Source organism: Oncorhynchus mykiss, chromosome 3, assembly GCF_057628025.1.
Source record: "Oncorhynchus mykiss isolate SJ-2025 chromosome 3, ASM5762802v1, whole genome shotgun sequence".
In the NCBI taxonomy this organism is placed as follows: Eukaryota; Metazoa; Chordata; class Actinopteri; order Salmoniformes; family Salmonidae; genus Oncorhynchus; species Oncorhynchus mykiss.
Window position 1 is genome coordinate 33,374,194 of NC_143024.1, and position 21,354 is coordinate 33,395,547.

At 43.2% G+C, this 21,354-nt stretch overlaps 1 protein-coding gene across 1 annotated transcript; it reads left to right on the forward strand.

The window, feature by feature from the left end:
• The first annotated feature begins 280 nt into the window (after window positions 1-280).
• kiaa0319 (KIAA0319 ortholog) lies at window positions 281-20,568 on the forward strand. The gene is made up of 18 exons (XM_021593489.3): window positions 281-723; window positions 1,760-1,837; window positions 2,516-3,174; window positions 3,753-3,924; window positions 4,090-4,152; window positions 4,282-4,374; window positions 10,331-10,463; window positions 10,825-11,036; window positions 11,224-11,389; window positions 11,499-11,647; window positions 11,930-12,081; window positions 12,222-12,360; window positions 16,075-16,234; window positions 16,341-16,477; window positions 16,709-16,831; window positions 16,940-17,030; window positions 18,764-18,855; window positions 18,946-20,568. The coding sequence occupies exons 2-18, from the start codon at window positions 1,786-1,788 to the stop codon at window positions 19,101-19,103; spliced, it is 2,751 nt and encodes a 916-aa protein (XP_021449164.2). The 5' UTR covers window positions 281-723; window positions 1,760-1,785; the 3' UTR covers window positions 19,104-20,568.
• The last annotated feature ends 786 nt before the right edge of the window (window positions 20,569-21,354 follow it).

Here is a 21,354-nt window from a genome sequence, read left to right on the forward strand (position 1 = left end):
TGCTCAGCATATGTGGGAACTCCTTCAAGACTGTTGGAAAATCATTCCAGGTGAAGCTGGTTGAGAGAATGTGCCAAGAGTGTGCAAAGCTGTCATCAAGGCAAATGTTTGCTACTTTGAATAATCTAAAATCTATTTTGATTTGTTTAACACTTTTTTGGTTACTACATGATTCCATGTGTTATTTCATAGTTTTGATGTCTTCCCATATAAGTCTACGTTGAAAATAATAAAAATAAAGAAAAACCCTTGAATGAGTAGGTGTGTCCAAACTTTTGACTGGTACTGTATATTAAAGATATATCGTCCCCCTCCCCTGATATATCCCGCTGGCGACACTTCCTCCCCTTGCATGGAAGGCAAGCCACCGAAGCAGCATGACATGAGCAGCTTTTCCCCGAATATCAGTGCGCACTAATTTTGCTCAGCTGCAGAGCAAATTGCCTCTCGAGACCTACCACCACCCATTCGGCTGCGCCCAAAAGAGCTACAAAGGATTTCTACCGGTAACAGCAGCAGGGGAACAGTGGAAAGGGATGGTGCAGTAGCTGGCGTGAACAAGACTGTAGCAACCCAGCCGAGCTAGGCGTATTTCGACTGCACATTGTGCACCGGGAATTTACACCCTCTCTACAAAATGCCAGCATAATTTGTCTTATCGACTGGAACAACGACTTTCACTTCTACCGCTATTTGGATACATTGTTGCACCCTTCATCATTGGTGAGTGTCTCACGTGTAGCTAGCTACATCTTTCGCAAGTGCTGTATGAGCAGTGAGTAATGGAGGGCTGCTTTGAATAGTTGAACTGCTTGGCTTGCTCGGTAGTATCTATTTAAATTCGATATCTTGTTGTAGGCTACACATTCGAACCATGTTATCTCCTAAACAACCGTGAGGTTAGTAGGCTAATGACGTTAGCTTCTGTGTTGCAGACCCCAGTCCAGAAAACAGTTGGTTGCGTCATCATCAAATGCCTCATGAAACCTTTTTTCTCCACCTTCCCTCAGTTGCTGTCCTTGGTGCTGGGAACAGCGCTTTATAATACAAGGGATGTGGAAGGAGAAAGTAAATGAAATCAGCTTGTTGACTTTATTGGATGTTGTGTTTTAGTGCGACCACACATTACCAATATGTTAGGTTTACTCATGATTAAGTAATTGATTAATTAATTAGTTATTTAGAGAGCCTTCTATGGTGTCAGCTTATTCAGTGACTTTCTCAGCATGGTATGCAAAATGACAGATAATGGGGATCAATTCTGAGTTCATATTCAATGCTTTGTCCTGAGTTCAAATACAGTGACCAACAGTGACCCTTGATCTGTAGCCCTATATCAGAATCACACTTTATCCTAACCACTACCCTTAACAATTAGCTGAAACAACTTAAATATATGATCATTGTTTACCTACACAGTAAGCAGAAGCAACAGACCAGTAAGCGCACAGTATGGTGACAGTAGTAACAGGTTCCCACCAGTAGAGTCCACCATGGGAGGTATGGGCAGAGAGTGGTGCTGTGTCATCCTTGCCAAGGTGGCATGTGGCTTTACACGGAGTCACACACAATCCACTCAACATGAGGCAGGAGGATACTGACGGTCATTCTCTGTGGGTAGGAGAGTCCATGTTGCTTTTGTGTGTGAGTATCAAAGTGGTTATTGGTAGATACAGTAGGTGATGTGTGATTATTATTATTATTATTATTAATATCTGGGACAATGTGTAATGTGTCTGTGATTTCTTCTGTGTTCCAGGTTTAGATCAGTCTGTCCAGTGCATCATGCAGACAGGAGCTCACCTGCTTCTCTGTCTCATCCTGCACTATGTGGAAGGTTAGGGGACATCTTTAAAATTACATTCTTGTGACTGTAACTCATATTAAATGAATATTTTTGCTGTGTGTTCTATGTTGTATACTTGTATTGTAGCATGAAGTTAACAAACAGCAGTCATGTTTGTATTGAGTTTCTGATTCCCATATTGTCAAAAAGACAATGGTTTCACAAGAGATGCTTTTCAGGGGTTAAAATGAACAATTAATAACAGGATAATGAACCCAAATGTGCCCTTTAAGTACCTCCAAAAAGCGTATTGATTCATTCTAAGAGTGGCAGTAGACTTGGGTGATGTTTACCAGGATCTGCTTGTGCACTCAATATCCCCTTATGAGAGCAGCAGAAGAATTACGTTTGCTGTTATTGAGTCCATTTATTCATTATCGTACACTCACCACTGTGACACAAAGAAAGCAGCTGATGCCTTTTGCCTATGTTATCAGATGATATTGTTGAGAGCTAAGATGTGAGTATACCTAGGCTCACAGTATCAGTGAAGTGATCGCTGAATAATTCATGCTAGTTTCCCTCCGTTTAATGGTTCCATCTGGTTGACGCCTTAGTGGAGCATGTTGGAAGGTGACTCTTTCTGATTTTATTGCTGACCTTTACTAAATATAAGCAAAGTATAAGCAAAAGCTGTTTTACCATATATCTCTGTGCTCTGTACTATAGCTGCAGAGGCGTCACAGTGCTGGCAGGGTGCGACCTATTCAGAGGCTGTGGTCTCCCCGGCCCTGAGGAGCAGCAATATCTTGCGGGTGCCGGACGTGTCATCTCTGGCGCAGTGTGCCGGGGCCTGTTGTGATCTGCCCGGTTGTAACCTGGCCTGGCTGTTTGAGCGTCGCTGCTACATCCTCAGCTGCCAGCAGAGGGAGAACTGCCAGCCCAGACAAAGACCTGGAGCTGATTCCTATATGGCCTTCCTGCAGAGAGGACCCCCCCAGACCCTGCTGCTCCAGTCTCTGGTCAGGGGGGAGCCCTATCCCAGTCGCTGGAGGCCCCACCCCTCTGGGGACGTGGAGGCACTGAAGGACCTAGCCCTGTTAGATGGGCCCCAGACGGATTTTGGTGACCCAGGTGGGATGGATTTGGAATACCCTGAGAGTGAACTTGGCCCTGAGGATAACGGTGGGGATCTTCCAGATTGGCCTGCAGCATTGGAAGGGAGGGATGGTTTCAACCTATCGGAAAGTGAAGGCAGGTTAGAGGGGCTGGGATTTGCAACAGAAGGGGCTGAGAGCAGCCTGCCCAGTCCTTCCACTGGGGCGACAGTGAACCAGGGGGCACCCCCCGGCGACCCCACGCCTGGCGATACACCTGAAAACAAGAAAGTAAGTGTCAGATGGAACAATGGGCAGGAATCATGACGCATCAAGAAATTATGGCATGGATAGGGTTGCAGGCAGTGTGAGGACCACATACATGTTTGTCAGGACATGGTGGAAATGATACTGAGTTACATAGATGTTCTACGTTCCATTGATCCAATACAGTAATTAGGATTTAGCTCACATTTAGCACACAATTAGTGAACAAACTGGCCATGAAAAAGCAGTCTGTCTAAATTTACATTTTAAATAGGGTTACTTCCCTGAGGTATGATAAATGGTCACCCAGCTGACAGTCTGCATATATGTGTGTGTGTGTGTGTTATTACAGTGGCATTTTGCTGACTCAACTGCTCTGTAGTCACATTCAGTCAGCGCGCCTGACCTTCACGTATCCTTTGAAGATAGAACATAGTGTAATCCATATAGCTTCTCTTGCTAATGTAGGCTTGTCAGCCATTCCCAGGAGGGGGATTTGGAGAGAGTGTTAATTTGGGAATGAGACATACAGGTTCTATATTAGAGAGTCTTCATTTACTAATACGAATAGTCATGTATTTTCTGTTGTGTTTTCATTGTAGGATAGTGAACTACAGAACACATCCATGGCCAGCTCAGGGCCAACATTCACGCCCAAACCACAGAATGACAGTGTTCACTCCTCCCAACCGAGCCAAATAAGGACTTTCCATCCCAATAAAGCCCCATCTCATCTGTCCAGTACTGTACCCCTGACCACATCCACACAGACAGGTACTGCAATAGGTTTTTGTTCATTGGATTTTTTTAAACCTTTATTGGTGATTGTAGGTAGTCTTTCATATTCTTTGTTCCCCCTGTTACATAACCTGTTTCTATCTCATATTTTCTTATTTTATTCTCAATCTCTTGTCTCTGTATAATCTGACAATGTTGTAGAGCTAACATTGCCAAGGGACACAGTGGAGCTGGTAGCCTCCGTCGGCCCAGAGCCCCAAACTGGTACAGTCACAAACACAAGAGTTTTTACAAGCATGATTGGAAGTTTATTTCCTGGATTAATTAGAAAGGGCACACAGCAGTCACACATGGCTGACAGTCCTAATGGATGGAATATCTCTTACTTTACAGCGGCGAGAAGGAACCAGACCCCCAAAGCCGTCACCCTCCCAGTAACCCAGGTCGTGTCACTTCCTGCCAGCTCAACCATCATCAAGGGCAGCCGTATGTATGAAATAGTTGGCTTTGGATGGTGACTACCCTTACCATAATTTTACTCTTTACTTTTAGAGTAGGCCTACTAAAGATAAATATATATCAGATGAATGATCAGTCACAGCTCCGATGTACCATAAAACACACTAATATGACTACAAATACTACACACTGACTGTGTGGTTAATGTAAAAGTATATTTTCAAACTAATAGATGCTGCAAACCTAAACTTAAAAGCAAATGTTGTTAGTGCTTGTGTGTGTATGGTGATTGGCTATATGGCTGGGTGTAAATATCAATGATTCTGGCTGGGATATTGAAGAAGCGTTTGGATTTGGAGTTAAGTTCTACTCGTTCCATCTGGCTGGCTGTTCTCTTCTGTCCCCTGGCAGACTCCCCTGAGGTACAGGTTGAGCTTCCTCATTCCATCTGGCTGGCTGTTCTCTTCTGTCCCCTGCCAGACTGTCACATTCTGACCTTAGTTCCTTTATTATGTCTTTGTGTTAGTTTGGTCAGGGTGTGAGTTGGTGTGGGTAGTCTATGTTATTTTTCTATGTTGTATTTCTGTGTTTAGCCTGGTATGGTTCTCAATCAGAGGCAGTTGTCGATCGTTGTCTCTGATTGAGAATCATACTTAGGTAGCCTGTTTTCCCCATGTTGGTTGTGGGTGATTATTTTCCCTGTCTGTGTTTGGCCTGGTATGGTTCTCAATCAGAGGCAGTTGTCGATCGTTGTCTCTGATTGAGAATCATACTTAGGTAGCCTGTTTTCCCCATGTTGGTTGTGGGTGATTATTTTCCCTGTCTGTGTTTGGCCTGGTATGGTTCTCAATCAGAGGCAGCTGTCGATCGTTGTCTCTGATTGAGAATCATACTTGGGTAGCCTGTTTTCCCCATGTTGGTTGTGGGTGATTATTTTCCATGTCAGTGTTTGCTCCATACGGGCCTGTGGTTGTTCCCATTTATTCTCTTATTCTTTTGTTTTCTGTGTTCAGTTATATTTCATTAAAATTATATTATGGACACTTACCACGCTGCGCATTGGTCCGATCTTTCCTACTCCTCCTCAGAAGAGGAGGACGAAAACCGTTACACAGACTCCCCTGAGGTACAGGTTGAGCTTCCTCGTTCCATCTGGCTGGCTGTTCTCTTTAATCCCTTGCTGATAGACGATTTATCTGACGTACTGGCAGAGCCCCCTTCCATCTAGATGGCTGTTGTCTTCATCCACTTCCTTATGTCTGAAACACAGACTTCCAGCGAGGGAAATTTTGGGGCTTCACCATGTTTCATTGAAATCTACAGCTGTGTGTCATCCGCGTAGCAGTGAAAGTTAACATTATGTTTTCGAATGACACCCCCAAGAGGTAAAATATATATATATATATATATATATAGTGAAAACAATAGTGGTCCTAAAACGGAACCTCGAGGAACACCGAAATGTATAGTTGATTTGTCAGAGGACAAACCATCCATAGAGACAAACTGATATTTTACCGACAGATAAGATCTAAACCAGGCCAGAACTTGTCCGTGTAGACCAATTTGGTTTTCCAATCTCTCCAAAAGAATGTGGTGATCGATGGTATCAAAAGCAACACTAAGGTCTAGGAGCACGAGGACAGATCAGAGCCTTGGTCTGACGCCATTAAAAGGTAATTTACCACCTTCACAAGTGCAGTCTCAGTCCTATGATGGGGTCTAAAACCAGACTGAAGCGTTTAGTATACATTGTTTGTCTTCAGGAAGGCAGTGAGTTGCTGCGCAACAGCTTTTTCAATTTTTTTTGAGAGGAATGGGAGATTCGATATAGGCATAGTTTTTAAAAATATTTTCTGGGTCAAGGTTTGGCTTTTTCAAGAGAAGCTTTATTACTGCCACTTTTAGTGAGTTTGGTACACATCCGGTGGATAGAGAGACGTTTATTATGTTCAACATAGGAGGGCCAAGCACAGGAATCAGCTCTTTCAGTAGTTTAGCTGGAATAGGGTCCAGTATGCAGCTTGACGGTTTAGAGGCCGTGATTATTTTCATCGTTGTGTCAAGAGATATAGTACTAAAACACTTGAGTGTCTCCCTTGATCCTAGGTCCTGGCAGAGTTGTGCAGACTCAGGACAACTGAGCTTTGGAGGAATACGCAGATTTAAAGAGGAGTCCGTAATTTGCTTTCTAATGATCATGATCTTTTCCTCAAAGAAGTTAATGAATTTATTACTGCTGAAGTGAAAGCCATCCTCTCTTGGGGAATGCTGCTTTTTAGTGAGCTTTGCGACAGTATCAAAAATAAATTTAGGATTGTTCATATTTTCCTCAATTAAATTGGAAAAATAGGATGATCAAGCAGCAGTGAGGGCTCTTCGATACTGCACGGTACTGTCTTTCCAAGCTAGTCGTAAGACTTCCAGTTTGGTGTGGCGCCATTTCCGTTTCAATTTTCTGGAAGCTTGCATAAAAGAGCTCGGATATTTTGTGTATACCAGGGAGCTAATTTCTTATGACAAATTATTTTAGTTTTTAGGGGTGTGGCTGCATCTAGGGTATTGCGCAAGGTTAAATTGAGTTCCTCAGTTAGGTGGTAAACTGATTTTTGTCCCCTGACGTCCTTGGGTAGGCAGAGGGAGTCTGGAAGGGCATCAAGGAATCTTTGGGTTGTCTGAGAATTTATAGCACGAATTTTGATGATCCTTGGTTGGGGTCTGAGCAGATTATTTGTTGCGATTGCAAACATAATAAAATGGTGGTCCGATAGTCCAGGATTATGAGGGAAAACATTAAGATCCACAAAACTGAGTCGATGATGGCTCCGAAAGCCTTTTGGAGTGGGTCTGTGGACTTTTCCATGTGAATATTAAAGTCACCAAAAATTGGAATATTATCTGCTATGACTACAAGGTCCGATAGGAATCCAGGGAACTCAGTGAGGAACGCAGTGAGGAACGCTGTATATGGCCCAGAAGGCCTGTAAACAGTAGCATTAAAACGTGATTGAGTAGGCTGCACAGATTTCATGATTAGAAGCTCAAAAGACAAATTCAAATTTGCTATTGTAAATGTTAGCAACACCTCCGCCTTTGCAGGATGCGCGGGGGATATGTTCACTAGTGTAACCAGGAGGTGAGGCCTCATTTAACACAGTAAATTAATCAGGCTTAAGCCATGTTTCAGTCAGGCCAATCACATCAAGATTATGATCAGTGATTTGTTCATTGACTATAACTGCCTTGGAAGTGAGGGATCTAACATTAAGGAGCCCTGTTTTGAGATGTGAGGTATCACAATCTCTTTCAATAATGGCAGGAATGGAGGAGGTCTTTATTCTAGTGAGATTGCTAAGGCAAACACCGCCATGTTTAGTTTTGCCCAACCCAGGTTGAGGCACAGACACGGTCTCAATGGGGATAGCTGAGCTGACTACACTGACTGTGCTAGTGGCAGACTCCACTAAGCTGGCAGGCTGGCTAACAGCCTGCTGCCTGGCCTGCACCCTATTTCATTGTGGAGCTAGGGGAGTTAGAGCCCTGTCTATGTTCGTAGATAAGATAAGAGCACCCCTCCAGCTAGGATGGGGTCTGTCACTCCTCAACAGGCCAGGCTTAGTCCTGTTTGTGGGTGAGTCCCAGAAAGAGGGCCAATTATCTATAAATTCTATTTTTTGGGAGGGGCAGAAAACAGTTTTTAACCAGCGATTGAGTTGTGAGATTCTGCTGTAGAGCTCATCACTCCCCCTAACTGGGAGGGGGCCAGAGACAATTACTCGATGCCGACATCTTTCTAGCTGATTTACACGCTGAAGCTATGTTGCGCTTGGTGACCTCTGACTGTTTCATCCTAACATTGTTGGTGCTGACGTGGATAACAATATCTCTATACTCTCCACACTCGCCAGTTTTAGCTTTAGCCAGCACCATCTTCAGATTAGCCTTAACGTCGGTAGCCCTGCCCCCTGGTAAACAGTGTATGATCGCTGGATGATTCGTTTTAAGTCTAATACTGCGGGTAATGGAGTCACCAATGACTAGTGTTTTTAATTTGTCAGAGCTAATGGTGGGAGGCTTTGGCGTCTCAAACCCCGTAACGGGAGAAGTAGAGTCCAAAGAAGGCTCGGCCTCTGACTCCGACTCGCTGCTTAATGGGGAGAACCCGTTGAAAGTTTCTGTCGGCTGAATGAGCGACACTGGTTGAGCATTCCTACAGCATTTCCCTCCAGAAGCCATGAGAAATTTGTCTATCTGTACTTACTGGTAGCACAGACGCTGTTTCATTCTTTCCTACACTGAAATGACTCTTGCTTAACGATTGTGTCTGAAGCTGGGCTTGCAGCACGGCTGTCCTCGCCGTATATTATGAGTACAGCGACAAAGCGTCCCGAGTGAAAAAGTTGAATGAAAAAAAGTTGAGTGAGGGGAAAAACTAAAAGTAAAAACTGTAAAGTTGTCAGGTAGCAAAGTAAGGTTAGCAACAAAACGCACAGCAGCACGTAAACAAGTCTGCAAGTTGTGACCGGAAATGACACCAATCTTCCAATCTTTTCATTTTTGTCTTTGTTAAGTTATTCAGCTGCTTCTCTGTCAGTGGGCAGGAAACGTGGCCATGCACCTGACTGGCACTCCCCTCCACATGCTGCACAGCACTCTGGGACAAGACTGGACACTGGGAGACCCACTGGGACAGCTTAGGACATGACACAGCCATCTGAGATGAGCCTAGACAACCAACCTTCCTCAGGATCATCCTGATTTCATTGGAGTTTCTGGGGTCAGCAAGCAGGATGGACTCATATAGGACTTTGGCCTTTTGGGACTTTGACGGGTGGTGCAGGTCACCAGTAGCGGCTTCGCCCTTTGAGCCAAGAGATGAAGCTGTGACTTTTCCCCTTGGAGACCAGAGATGTAGCATGTAGCACTGTCACGTTGGAGAAAGTGATTCTCCTCTGACTTAAATATATGAAATGTGGGGAAAATGTTGATCGAGTTTACAAGCTGAATTTACATTCGGGTTGCATTTTAAAATAAACAATGTCAAATACTGAAAAGAGATACTAGAACAAAACATCCCAATAAAAGAGGGCAACAAAGAAGTGGCCATTTCCACCGTGGCGTGTATATTCTACTTCTAATCGCCTTATAAACTAACAATTACTGTGTTATTGTAAACAAAATAAGCTATCTGTTTCAAATATTGTGTAATTGAATAGTTTGCATATAATACTATATAGCTTGGGTGGCAGGTAGCCTAGTGGTTAGGAGCGTTGGGCCAGTAACCAAATCCCAGAGCCGACTAGGTGAAAAATCTGTCTGTGCCCTTGACCCAGGCACTTAACCCTAGTTGCTCCTGTATTTCGCTCTGGATAAGAGTGTCTGCTAAATTACTCAAATGTAAAGGTAAGACCATATTCATTCAATCGAGAAATGGTTTTCGTATCAGCTTGTTCTTTCTTTTCCAAGTTTGTAACAACCTCAATAAATAATTTGTTTTAGCTTTTGGCTTCATGTATTATCTTAATATTTATCATCATGACAGCCCCCCAAAAATGAGAAATGGAAAGGAGAAATGTTCCCCTGTGGATGTTGAGATGCTGCTGGACATGGTGTTGATGAATCAGTAGAGGGCAGTCTTCCTCTTGTCACCAGAGCAGTAGTATCAGACAGATGAATGAACATTACAGATCAAGGAGTTCAGTCTAATATCAAATACTGGACTAAGAGCCATTAGGGCATGCACGCTCAAATGCTCCAACATTTATTGATGTGAAACAAAAACAATGTTTAAATCGAGGATGAAGATCTGTTTTGGGTCGTTTCATTGTCTTTCTGCTGTATTTAAGCCAGTATTTCAATCTGTTGAAGAATTTGAGTCTGCAAGTCCTATCCAATTATTTGACTATGAATTCTATCAAGCACCCACCTAATGATATATTATGTTGTCCGTTTGTCCTATCTTGTGTTTGATGGTCCCTCACAGAGAGTTCTGATGATGGAGTGATCATCAGCCATCACTGGGAGCAGGTTGGAGGTCCATCCATAGAGCTTGGAGCTTTCTCGGACACACAGATTCCCAACCTATCCAAACTTGCCCCTGGGGAGTACACGTTCAGGTATGGATAGGACCTCTGTGGCCTAGACTTGGGGTCCAATTCAATTTAATCTCAGTAAATTCAAGGATTGAAAATCAAATAATGAATGGAAGAAAAAATAGTTTGTGTATGCTGCTCTACCATGGAACACAGGTCAGACTGCACTAATAATTACAGTATATGGTCTCTATTAATCATAGTTGGTGTTTAACCAACAGGAATACAGGACCAAAGGTTTTCTGCCTTTAGATAGTTATATCTATGAATGAAGCCTCATGGAAACGTGACATAGATACTGTGTAAGCCATTACCATCAATGTTTCCCCCACCACTACAATACAAGCGTACAAAAGTAGCTGGATTCATCTTGATTTTTTTCCAGGTTGACCATTACAGATTCTGCCGGGTTGTCAGACTCCACCACGGCTACAGTGAAGGTTATTCAGCCAGTGGAGAATGACCGACTGCCCTACCCCAGCCATGACACCCTCACTCCCACCTCCAGCCCTGGCCTTGCTGCTACCCTGGCCCACAGACAGGGTGACCCTACTACAGCCACCTCCTTTGTCACTACCGCTGCCACTCAGATGACAGGTAAATGACATAAGGACAGTATTAAGATTATAACAGAGTATCAGATATGTTTTACAACATTAGATTATCCTCAAGCAGTTTACCTCAGGCATTCCTTTACCTTAGTCCACCTAGTAGTAAACCCAAGGGTATCAAAACATGCATAGGACATGTTTCAACAAATGATCTGTTTTGCTCTGTCCCATAGAGAACAAAAACACCCCCATAGCTGAGGTCAAGGAGTCAAATGGAGCCCCTGTGGCTGTAGTGGGTCCTAACAGGCAGCTGACCCTCCCAGTGACCAGCGTTACCCTGGATGGAAGCAGCAGCACTGATGACCACGCCGTCACTAGCTACCACTGGGACACCATCAGGTACCAACGCTGTTCATATAGGTCAAAGGTTGTGTCCAGAAAAGTCTATAAAGATATGAAGAACAAGCTGAAGAGCTTTCTCATTATGCTTTTCTGTGTTGTTTTTTAGAGGTCCTCCAGGGTCAAGGACAGAGGGTGTGGACAAGCCCGTAGCCATAGTAACGGGCCTCAGAGCAGGCCGCTATACATTTAGTCTGACTGTGAGTGACCAGGAAGGGCTGAAAGACAGTGCCTTTCTCACAGTCAGGGTTCAAGAGGGTAAGAAAACACAGGTTGGCATTTATTGGGATGACTCATGTACTGGAGGCAGCTCTGCAGAGTGGTCACTAGCTGGCACAGCCACAAAGCAATACAATTTGATTTGAAACCTAACCTTAACCATACTGCTAACCCTAATAATAATTAAGGACAAATGTCAACCTGCTAAGAAAACACACAATGCTTCAAACACAGCAAAACTGTTAAAAACAAGATGAGACATCATCACCCATGCTGGTTGAGTATGATGGTACTCATCTATAGCCTGTTGTCCATCCTCAGCCAGAAGCCTTCCCCCTGTAGCACATGCCAGCGGCAGCCATACCCTCACCTTGCCCAACAACTCTCTGGTGCTCAGAGGCTCAGTGACGGATGGTGACCCAGCCGAGATGCACTTCCTCTGGTTCCGGGACAGTCAGAGCCCTGCTGCTGGGGTGAGTGAGAGGAGTCTTGATACTTAAGTATACAGTAAATATAGTTTTAACTTGTAATATGCTGTTAGCTAAACTGGTATGAAGGTAGGAAGTAGGAACTACTTTAAGGTAGGAACTACTCTGTCCTGTTGTTTCCCCAGGACGTGTTGTATGGTTCAGAGCAGCAGGCCTTCCTGTACCTGGCCAACTTGGTGGAGGGGACCTATCTGTTCCAGCTGCATGTCACAGACACCCAGGGACGCAGCAGCACCGCCACAGCCACCGTGGAAGTGCGGCCAGGTAGATGTGTGTGCTCAGACTGTGTTTCCCCACGGACCGTGCCGAGCATTAGGAGGAAGAGCTGAACAGCCCGTACAGCATACAGTGGGGCAAAAAAGTATTTAGTCAGCCACCAATTGTGCAAGTTCTCCAACTTAAAAAGATGAGAGAGGCCTGTAATTCATCATAGGTACACTTAAACTATGACAGACAAAATTAGAAGAAAAAAAATCCAGAAAATCACATTGTAGGTTTTTAATGAATTTATCTGTTGAATCTGACAATTAATCTTAATGTTTGTACAGTCGTCTCAAATAAAACTGTGAAGGACCTCGGCGTTACTCTGGACCCTGATCTCTCTTTTGAAGAACATATCAAGACCATTTCAAGGACAGCTTTTTTCCATCTACGTAACATTGCAAAAATCAGAAACTTTCTGTCCAAAAATGATGCAGAAAAATTAATCCATGCTTTTGTCACTTCTAGGTTGGACTACTGCAATGCTCTACTTTCCTGCTACCCGGATAAAGCACTAAATAAACTTCAGTTAGTGCTAAATACGGCTGCTAGAATCCTGACTAGAACCAAAAAAAATTGATCATATTACTCCAGTGCTAGCCTCTCTACACTGGCTTCCTGTCAAAGCAAGGGCTGATTTCAAGGTTTTACTGCTAACCTACAAAGCATTACATGGGCTTGCTCCTACCTATCTCTCTGATTTGGTCCTGCCGTACATACCTACACGTACGCTACGGTCACAAGACGCAGGCCTCCTAATTGTCCCTAGAATTTCTAAGCAAACAGCTGGAGGCAGGGCTTTCTTCTATAGAGCTCCATTTTTATGGAACGGTCTGCCTACCCATGTCAGAGACGCAAACTCAGTCTCAACCTTTAAGTCTCTACTGAAGACTCATCTCTTCCGTGGGTCATATGATTGAGTGTAGTCTGGCCCAGGAGTGGGAAGGTGAACGGAATGGCTCTGGAGCAACGAACCGCCCTTGCTGTCTCTGCCTGGCCGGTTCCCCTCTTTCCACTGGGATTCTCTGCCTCTAACCCTATTACAGGGGTCCCCCCCCCCCCCCCCCCCCCTTGGGTTGTGCCGTGGCGGAGGTCTTTGTGGGCTATACTCAGCCTTGTCTCAGGATGGTAAGTTGGTGGTTGAAGATATCCCTCTAGTGGTGTGGGGGCTTTGCTTTGGCAAAGTGGGTGGGGTTATATCCTTCCTGTTTGGCCCTGTCTGGGGGTGTCCTCGGATGGGGCCACAGTGTCTCCTGACCCCTCCTGTCTCAGCCTCCAGTATTTATACTGCAGTAGTTTGTGTCGGGGGTCTAGGGTCAGTTTGTTATATCTGGAGTACTTTTCCTGTCCTATTTGGTTATTCGATTCAGCACGGTCCACCTGGCCGTGCTGCTGCTCCAGTTTCAACTGTTCTGCCTTATTATTATTCGACCATGCTGGTCATTTATGAACATTTGAACATCTTGGCCATGTTCTGTTATAATCTCCACCCGGCACAGCCAGAAGAGGACTGGCCATCCCACATATGCTCTCTCTAATTCTCTCTTTCTTTCTCTCTCTCTGAGGACCTGAGCCCTAGGACCATGCCACAGGAATACCTGACATGATGACTCCTTGCTGTCCCCAGTCCACCTGACCGTGCTGCTGCTCCAGTTTCAACTGTTCTGCCTTATTATTATTCGACCATGCTGGTCATTTATGAACATTTGAACATCTTGGCCATGTTCTGTTATAATCTCCACCCGGCACAGCCAGAAGAGGACTGGCCACCCCACATAGCCTGGTTCCTCTCTAGGTTTCTTCCTAGGTTTTGGACTTTCTAGGGAGTTTTTCCTAGCCACCGTGCTTCTACACCTGCATTGCTTGCTGTTTGGGGTTTTAGGCTGGGTTTCTGTACAGCACTTTGAGATATCAGCTGATGTACGAAGGGCTATATAAATAAATTTGATTTGATGATGATTTTGATTTGCAAATTATGGTGGAAGATAAGTATTTGGTCAATAACAAAAGTTTATCTCAATACTTTGTTATATACCCTTTGTTGGCAATGACAGAGGTCAAATGTTTTCTGTAAGTCTTCACAAGGTTTCCACACACTGTATCTCACGATACATGGCCCCATTCATTCTTTCCTTTACACGGATCAGTCGTCCTGGTCCCTTTGCAGAAAAACAGCCCCAAAGCATGATGTTTCCACCCCCATGCTTCACAGTAGGTATGGTGTTCTTTGGATGCAACTCAGCATTCTTTGTCCTCCAAACACGACGAGTTGAGTTTTTACCAAAAAGTTATATTTTGGTTTCATCTGACCATATGACATTCTCCCAATCTTCTTCTGGATCATCCAAATGCTCTCTAGCAAACTTCAGACGGGCCTGGACATGTACTGGCTTAAGCAGTACTTCCTATTACGTCTGGCACTGCAGGATTTGAGTCCCTGGCGGCGTAGTGTGTTACTGATGGTAGGCTTTGTTACTTTGGTCCCAACTCTCTGCAGGTCATTCACTAGGTCCTCCCGTGTGGTTCTGGGTTTTTTGCTCACCGTTCTTGTGATCATTTTGACCCCATTTTGTTTCTGGTGTCCTTTGACAGCTCTTTGGTCTTGGTCATAGTGGAGTTTGGAGTGTGACTGTTTGAGGTTGTGGACAGGTGTCTTTTATACTGATAACAAGTTCAAACAGGTGCCATTAATACAGGTAACGAGTGGAGGACAGAGGAGCCTCTTAAAGAAGAAGTTACAGGTCTGTGAGAGCCAGAAATCTTGCTTGTTTGTAGGTGACCAAATACTTATTTTCCACCATAATTTGCAAATTAATTAATTAAAAATCCTACAATGTGATTTTCTGGATTTTTTTTCCTCATTTTGTCTGTCATAGTTGAAGTGTACCTATAATGGAAATTACAGGCCTCATCTTTTTAAGTGGGAGAACTTGCACAATTGGTGGCTTACTAAATACTTTTTTGCCCCACTTTATGTGTGTTCTGTCAGAGTGTGTATGTTCTCAGACCGTGTGTGTGTCCACTGTCATGGAAATGTCCTGTATTACTAAATAAGGAGAGTTACAAACCACACACCAGTCAGAGTTATACATCAACTTAATGAGCTTCACCATAGCCCTGTGACTCTCAGATCAATTCAGTGTTTATAAATGAATTCTCTGAGAGTGCTTACAAAATGGCAACTGAGATCTTTATAACAAAGATCCACCCCTCTCAAATCACAGTGACGAACCACAGGTCTTAGGAAAACTGCACAAAGGAAGACTTTTACTTGAGAGAGGAGCATCCCATAGCCAGATAGCATTAGCTATAAATTATTGTTCCGTTTGCTCTCTTAGACGAGGCTCTACTTCTCGTTCTTGGTACTTCCTATTACCAAAACATTACCTCATCCAATGGCATATATCAATTGTCAATTCTAGATACTCCCATGTCAAATACACCCCCTCCTGGACAAGCTCACGGAGAGGAGTGAGCCTCTAGGTCATATACTATGAAAGACATCAGAGGGGACATACAACGGTTCCAGACACTGCCATACTCCTCCCCCCAATGGGAAAAGGAGGGAGTGACTGGTGTACAGACATTGTGGAGCCCTTCACCCTCACATATGAAGACAATCCTGACTTTTCCACATAAGCATATTTATGAAAGTAGATAAAACATCTTATTTATCAATGTTACCTAACTAATTCTGATTCTGCTACGACACCACAGACCCTGGTGGTCGTGAGGAGGTAGAGGTGGAGATGTTGGTGGCGCTGGCCCAAGTGAGTGTGTCACAGAAGGACACAGTGCTCAGACAGTTGGCAGCACTGCTTCACGTTCTGGACAATGACATCCACCTCAGGTGCCTATGGGGACACTCAGATCTCAGGTACTGCCCAATGCAGCAAACACATACAAAACATACATGGTTGTGTTTTTACACATTGTATTACGGCAGTGTGTGTGTGTGTGTGTGTGTGCATGCGTGTGTGTAGCACAGTGCTGAGGTTCTCAGTGCAGGGTCCTGAGGGGCCAGTCCCTGGTCCTAAACTGGCCAGTGTGCTGCATGGTCAGCTGCTGAGGGAGAAGACTGACTACCTGCTCTTCAGAGTCCTTCGAGTGGATACAGTCAGTGAGTACCACAACACAGAACACCACATATTGCCTTATCATACCATATTATATCAAAGCCTGTTACAATGTTATAACAACATTATAGACCATCTCTGATTCTATTACATGAGAGATTCAATTTGACTAGATCTCATCACTTGGTGACTAAGAAAGCTGTCTGTCTTTGTCTTCTGCCGTGGTGTATGCTGATCCTGTTTGTGTATTGGTGTTCATCCCACACCCCACACAGTGTGCTTGCTCCGCTGCTCGGGCCATGGGACGTGTGACCCAATCACCAAGGAGTGTGTCTGTGACCCCTTTTGGACGGAGAACCTCATTCGCAGGTTCTTTGGTGACGGAGAGAGCAACTGTGGTGAGCTATGTTCATTCATCGGTCCTGAGAGGATGACATAGATTTTGCCCCGTCTGCTGTGAGATGCTACATTCAAAGTGCCAGTCCTTTCTCTCTTCTGTTTGGCAGAGTGGCGGGTTCTCTACTTCATCCTGTCCTTCTTCATGGTCATTGTCTTCATCGTGACAGTCACTTGGGCATGTGTGTACTGCTGCAAAAGGTGACTTTTCTTTTAGTGCTCAGACACACAGCAAGGTCCTATATAGATTTTATGATGAGCTGTTTGTTAAAGGCCCAGCGCAGTAAAACATGTGATTTTTATATATACACTACCGTTCAAAGGTTTGGGGTCACTTAGAAATGTCCTTGTTATTGAAAGGAAAGTACAATTTTTGTCCATAACATCAAATTGATCAGAAATACAGTGTAGACATTGTTAATGTTGTAAATGACTATTGTAGCTGGAAACGGCTGATTTATTTTATGGAATATCTACATAGGCGTACAGAGGCCCATTATCAGCAACTATCAGTCCTGTGTTCCAATGGCACGTTGTGTTAGCTAATCCAATTTATCATTTTAAAAGGCTAATTGATCACTAGAAAACCCTTTTGCAATTATGTTAGCACAACTGAAAACTGTTGTTCTGATGAAAGAAGCAATAAAACTGGCCTTTAGACTAGTTGAGTATCTGGAACATCAGCATTTGTGGGTTCGATTACAGGCTCAAAATGGCCAGAAACAAATAACTTTCTTCTGAAACTCATCAGTCTATTCTTGTTCTGATAAATGAAGGCTATTCCAAGCGAGAAATTGCCAAGAAACTGAAGATCTCGTACAACGCCACTTCCTTCACAGAACAGCACAAACTGTCTCTAACCAGAATAGAAAGTGGGAGGCCCCGGTGCACAACTGAGCAAGACAAGTACATTAGAGTGTCTAGTTTGAGAAACAGTCGCCTCACAAATCCTCAACTGGCAGCTTCATTAAATAGTCCCCACAAAAACCACCAGTCTCAACGTCAACAGTAAAGAGATGACTCCGGGATGCTGGCCTTCTAGGCAGAGTTGAAAAGAAAAAGCCATATCTTAGACTGGCCAATAAAAATAAAATATTAAGATGGACAAAAGAACACAGACACTGGACAGAGGTACTCTCCCTTAGCAGCATCCCAGAGTCGCCTCTTCACGGAAAAGCAGCCAACAAGTTCTCAGCATATGCGGGAACTCCTTCAAGACTGTTGGAAAAGCATTCCAGGTGAAGCTGGTTGAGAGAATGCCAAGTGTGCAAATCTGTCATCAAGGCAAAAGGTGGCTACTTTGAAGAATCTTAAATATAAAATATATTTGGATTTGTTTAACACTTTTTTGGTTACTACATAATTCCATATGTGTTATTTCATAGTTGTGATGTCTTCACTATTATTCTACAATGTAGAAAATAGTACAAATAAAGAAAAACCCTGGAATGAGTTGGTGTGTCCAAACTTGACTGGTACTGTATATATACAGTATTTCCACACTATGACGTTGGAATAATACTGTGAAATTGTGAAAATTATGATATTGCCATTTTAGTGTAAGAGCTGTTTGTAAAGACTGCCTGAAATTACTGCCTGTTTTGGTTGGATGGGGTTTTGGCCTGCCTGGTGACATCGCCTGGTGGTAAATTAGTTAATAGACCAATAAGAAAGAGAGTTCCAAACCTCTCTGCCAATAACAGCAAGTTTTCAGTTTCCCCCTCCCCACTCAGACCACTCCCAGAAAGTCCTAGCAAAATTGTTGCTTGAGAAATGGCTTTTAGCTAACAAGTAATTTTTTGTATCTTTTAAACTATTTTAATTGAAAACAATCATAGTACGGTACTTAATTGTTACCTGGAAATTATTTGATATTGAGATTTTTTTAAAGGCTGCATTGGAACTTCAATAGAAATGTGTTTTTTTATGTTTAGGAGGAGTCGCACTAAGGTCAGGAAGAAAACCAAGTACACTATACTGGACAACATGGACGAACAGGAGAAAATGGAGCTAAGGCCCAAATACAGTAAATGTCTGATTTTTCAATCAACACATTTCAAAACATTCCTGTTTTTGTTGACCCTGCCATGATCTACCCGGTCTGTCCCCTTCTCAGACATCAAACACAGGAGCACAGAGCACAACTCCAGCCTCATGATGTCCGAGTCAGAGCTGGACAGTGACCAGGACACCATCTTCAGCCGAGACCGACCGGTCCGGAGCAGAAACCGGACCAATGCTCAGGCTGCCCGCAACGGGAACACCTTCGGATGAGTTGGAACACACAGAACTGGGGTGGTTATCAGACAACATGAGTGAAACCCACTTTTGGGATTATGGCAGGGGTGCACAGCTCGAGTGCCATAGTGTCTGCTTGTTTTCGGTCTCGTCTTCTATTCAAATACTGGTTTCAACCAGGTGTGTACTTTCTATGACATTCATTGGACAACTCAGCACCAGGGAGATGTGAAAATCCAAGGGCCGTAGAATACTATAGTTGGGCATCCCTGGATTCTGGGAACTAACAGTAGCATTGAGTTTACATGCATACAGACTGTTTGAATGATTCGACACTAAGTATGAAGGTGCTCTTTGTGAGGAGCACAGTGAGGTTCTGTGGCCTCACATACTTCTACAGATAACCAGATTGGTGAATGTACATACAACTATCCATTATGCATACTAGTCTACCGACTACTACTGACCTTTAACTTTGCCTTGTTATCCAATAATGTTTTTTTATTGTCATTATTCTATAGGAAATGGACACAAGCCCAACCCTGGTTGTGAGCGTCTGATGCCTCTCCTGTAAATTATTTGACAAATTGGATTTGTCAAAATGGCTTGAGTGCACATTTGAGAAAAAGTCTCATGATTCTTACATTTACTACCCAAAGTCCATCTTGTGATGCTACTCGTGAATGATTTCATCAGAATCTAACTCAATTTCTCTGTGATCTCTCTCTATGAGTGTCTTGGACTTTGACACAATACAACACAGCATTTTACTGTATTTGAACTACTGTATTGAGCTTGCACCCTTGTCCTCCAAACTAGTTGTATAGTTTTGGTATTTTTCTCATTTGAAAGCTTCTTTATGCTAAATAAGCATAATGGGTCTCATAAATGGGCCCGAAGAAACAGAACCAGGCATTTCATGGGACAATCCATAAAGGTGCCAAACTGCACTATGCACCATAAACCTGTGGCTGACAGAGACCCTGTTCTATCCAAGTACTTGGCAAAGCATCCTTTCTTCCTTCCCTTGGTAAGATCTATTATCTAACTTGAACATGGTGGGTGACATGCTTTCAATCAGTAATTCCTTTGTGTAATGATGGATTTTTTGCCTCCTGAATTCAGTGTCAGAGAATGTCTGATTACATGAGTATAGTGCAAAATAATGATTGACAGTTCACACAGTTTAAGGGTTAAGAAGAGGACTGTTGGATTTGATAAGTAACGTTACTATGCAGGACAGGTAACCATTGATGGAATGGATAAAATACTTTAGACATTAAAGCAACATAACCATGTCCAATGGTTGCTTTACATTTTTTGTTCTCGTAAGCGACTGGGGAGATATTTCCCCAATATGGACGGAAACACTAACAGTCATCGATTTTTCCCATTACACCACCCACTTTTTGGTATTTGCTCTGTTTACTTAACTAATTACAGCTACCAATGTTTTTACAGATAACATATTGCCAGAAATAAAACAAATGCATCAAATCAATGAACAGTGTACTGAATTCTGTGTAATTTTCTTTCCTGTCCAAAAGGGATAGTAAGATGTAAGGCAGTGTTTCCCAACCCTGGTCCTCCAATTCCCTCGACAGCACACATTTTATTGTAACCCTGGACAAGCACACCTAACTGAACAAAAGTGTGTACTGTTGGGAGTACTCAAGGACCAGGGTTGGGAAACACTAATCTAAGGTAAACCAAATTAAATTGTTCGACAAACAACAAAGTAACTCACAGTAATTTATTTTATATTTTCTGAAATACTCCAACAATATTTACAATAGTTAGAAATATATTTTTATTTTATTTTTTACAATAACAATGTCACAACTAGAAAACAGAATTTGTCAAAACATTCAAACGGCACTTAGGAGACAATGTTTGGCAAGAGACATTACTTCAGTTTCAGAGAACACAACATTTACATTGCAGGCTCAGATACAGCACGCAGTGTGTACCACCTGCCTGAATAGCAGAAGGCAGCTCTGCTGTGTAATATATTGTATGTGGGAAGACTAGTTACCAACGACAACACCATATCCTATAATGTAGGGGCATGGTCTACAATAGATGGTTTTTAAGTAGTTAGGACAGTTTTTAAAAAACTATTTACAAAAGAGGATGCTTAGCCCAACAATGGTTACCAAAATAGTGTCATTCATAATTTCACCACATAATGATCAAGTGACATATCTAATACAGCTGGCATTGGATACAGCCAAGCTCCCTTTTCTAGAAAATAGCCGAAATATAAATAATCTTCCTATTAAACAGA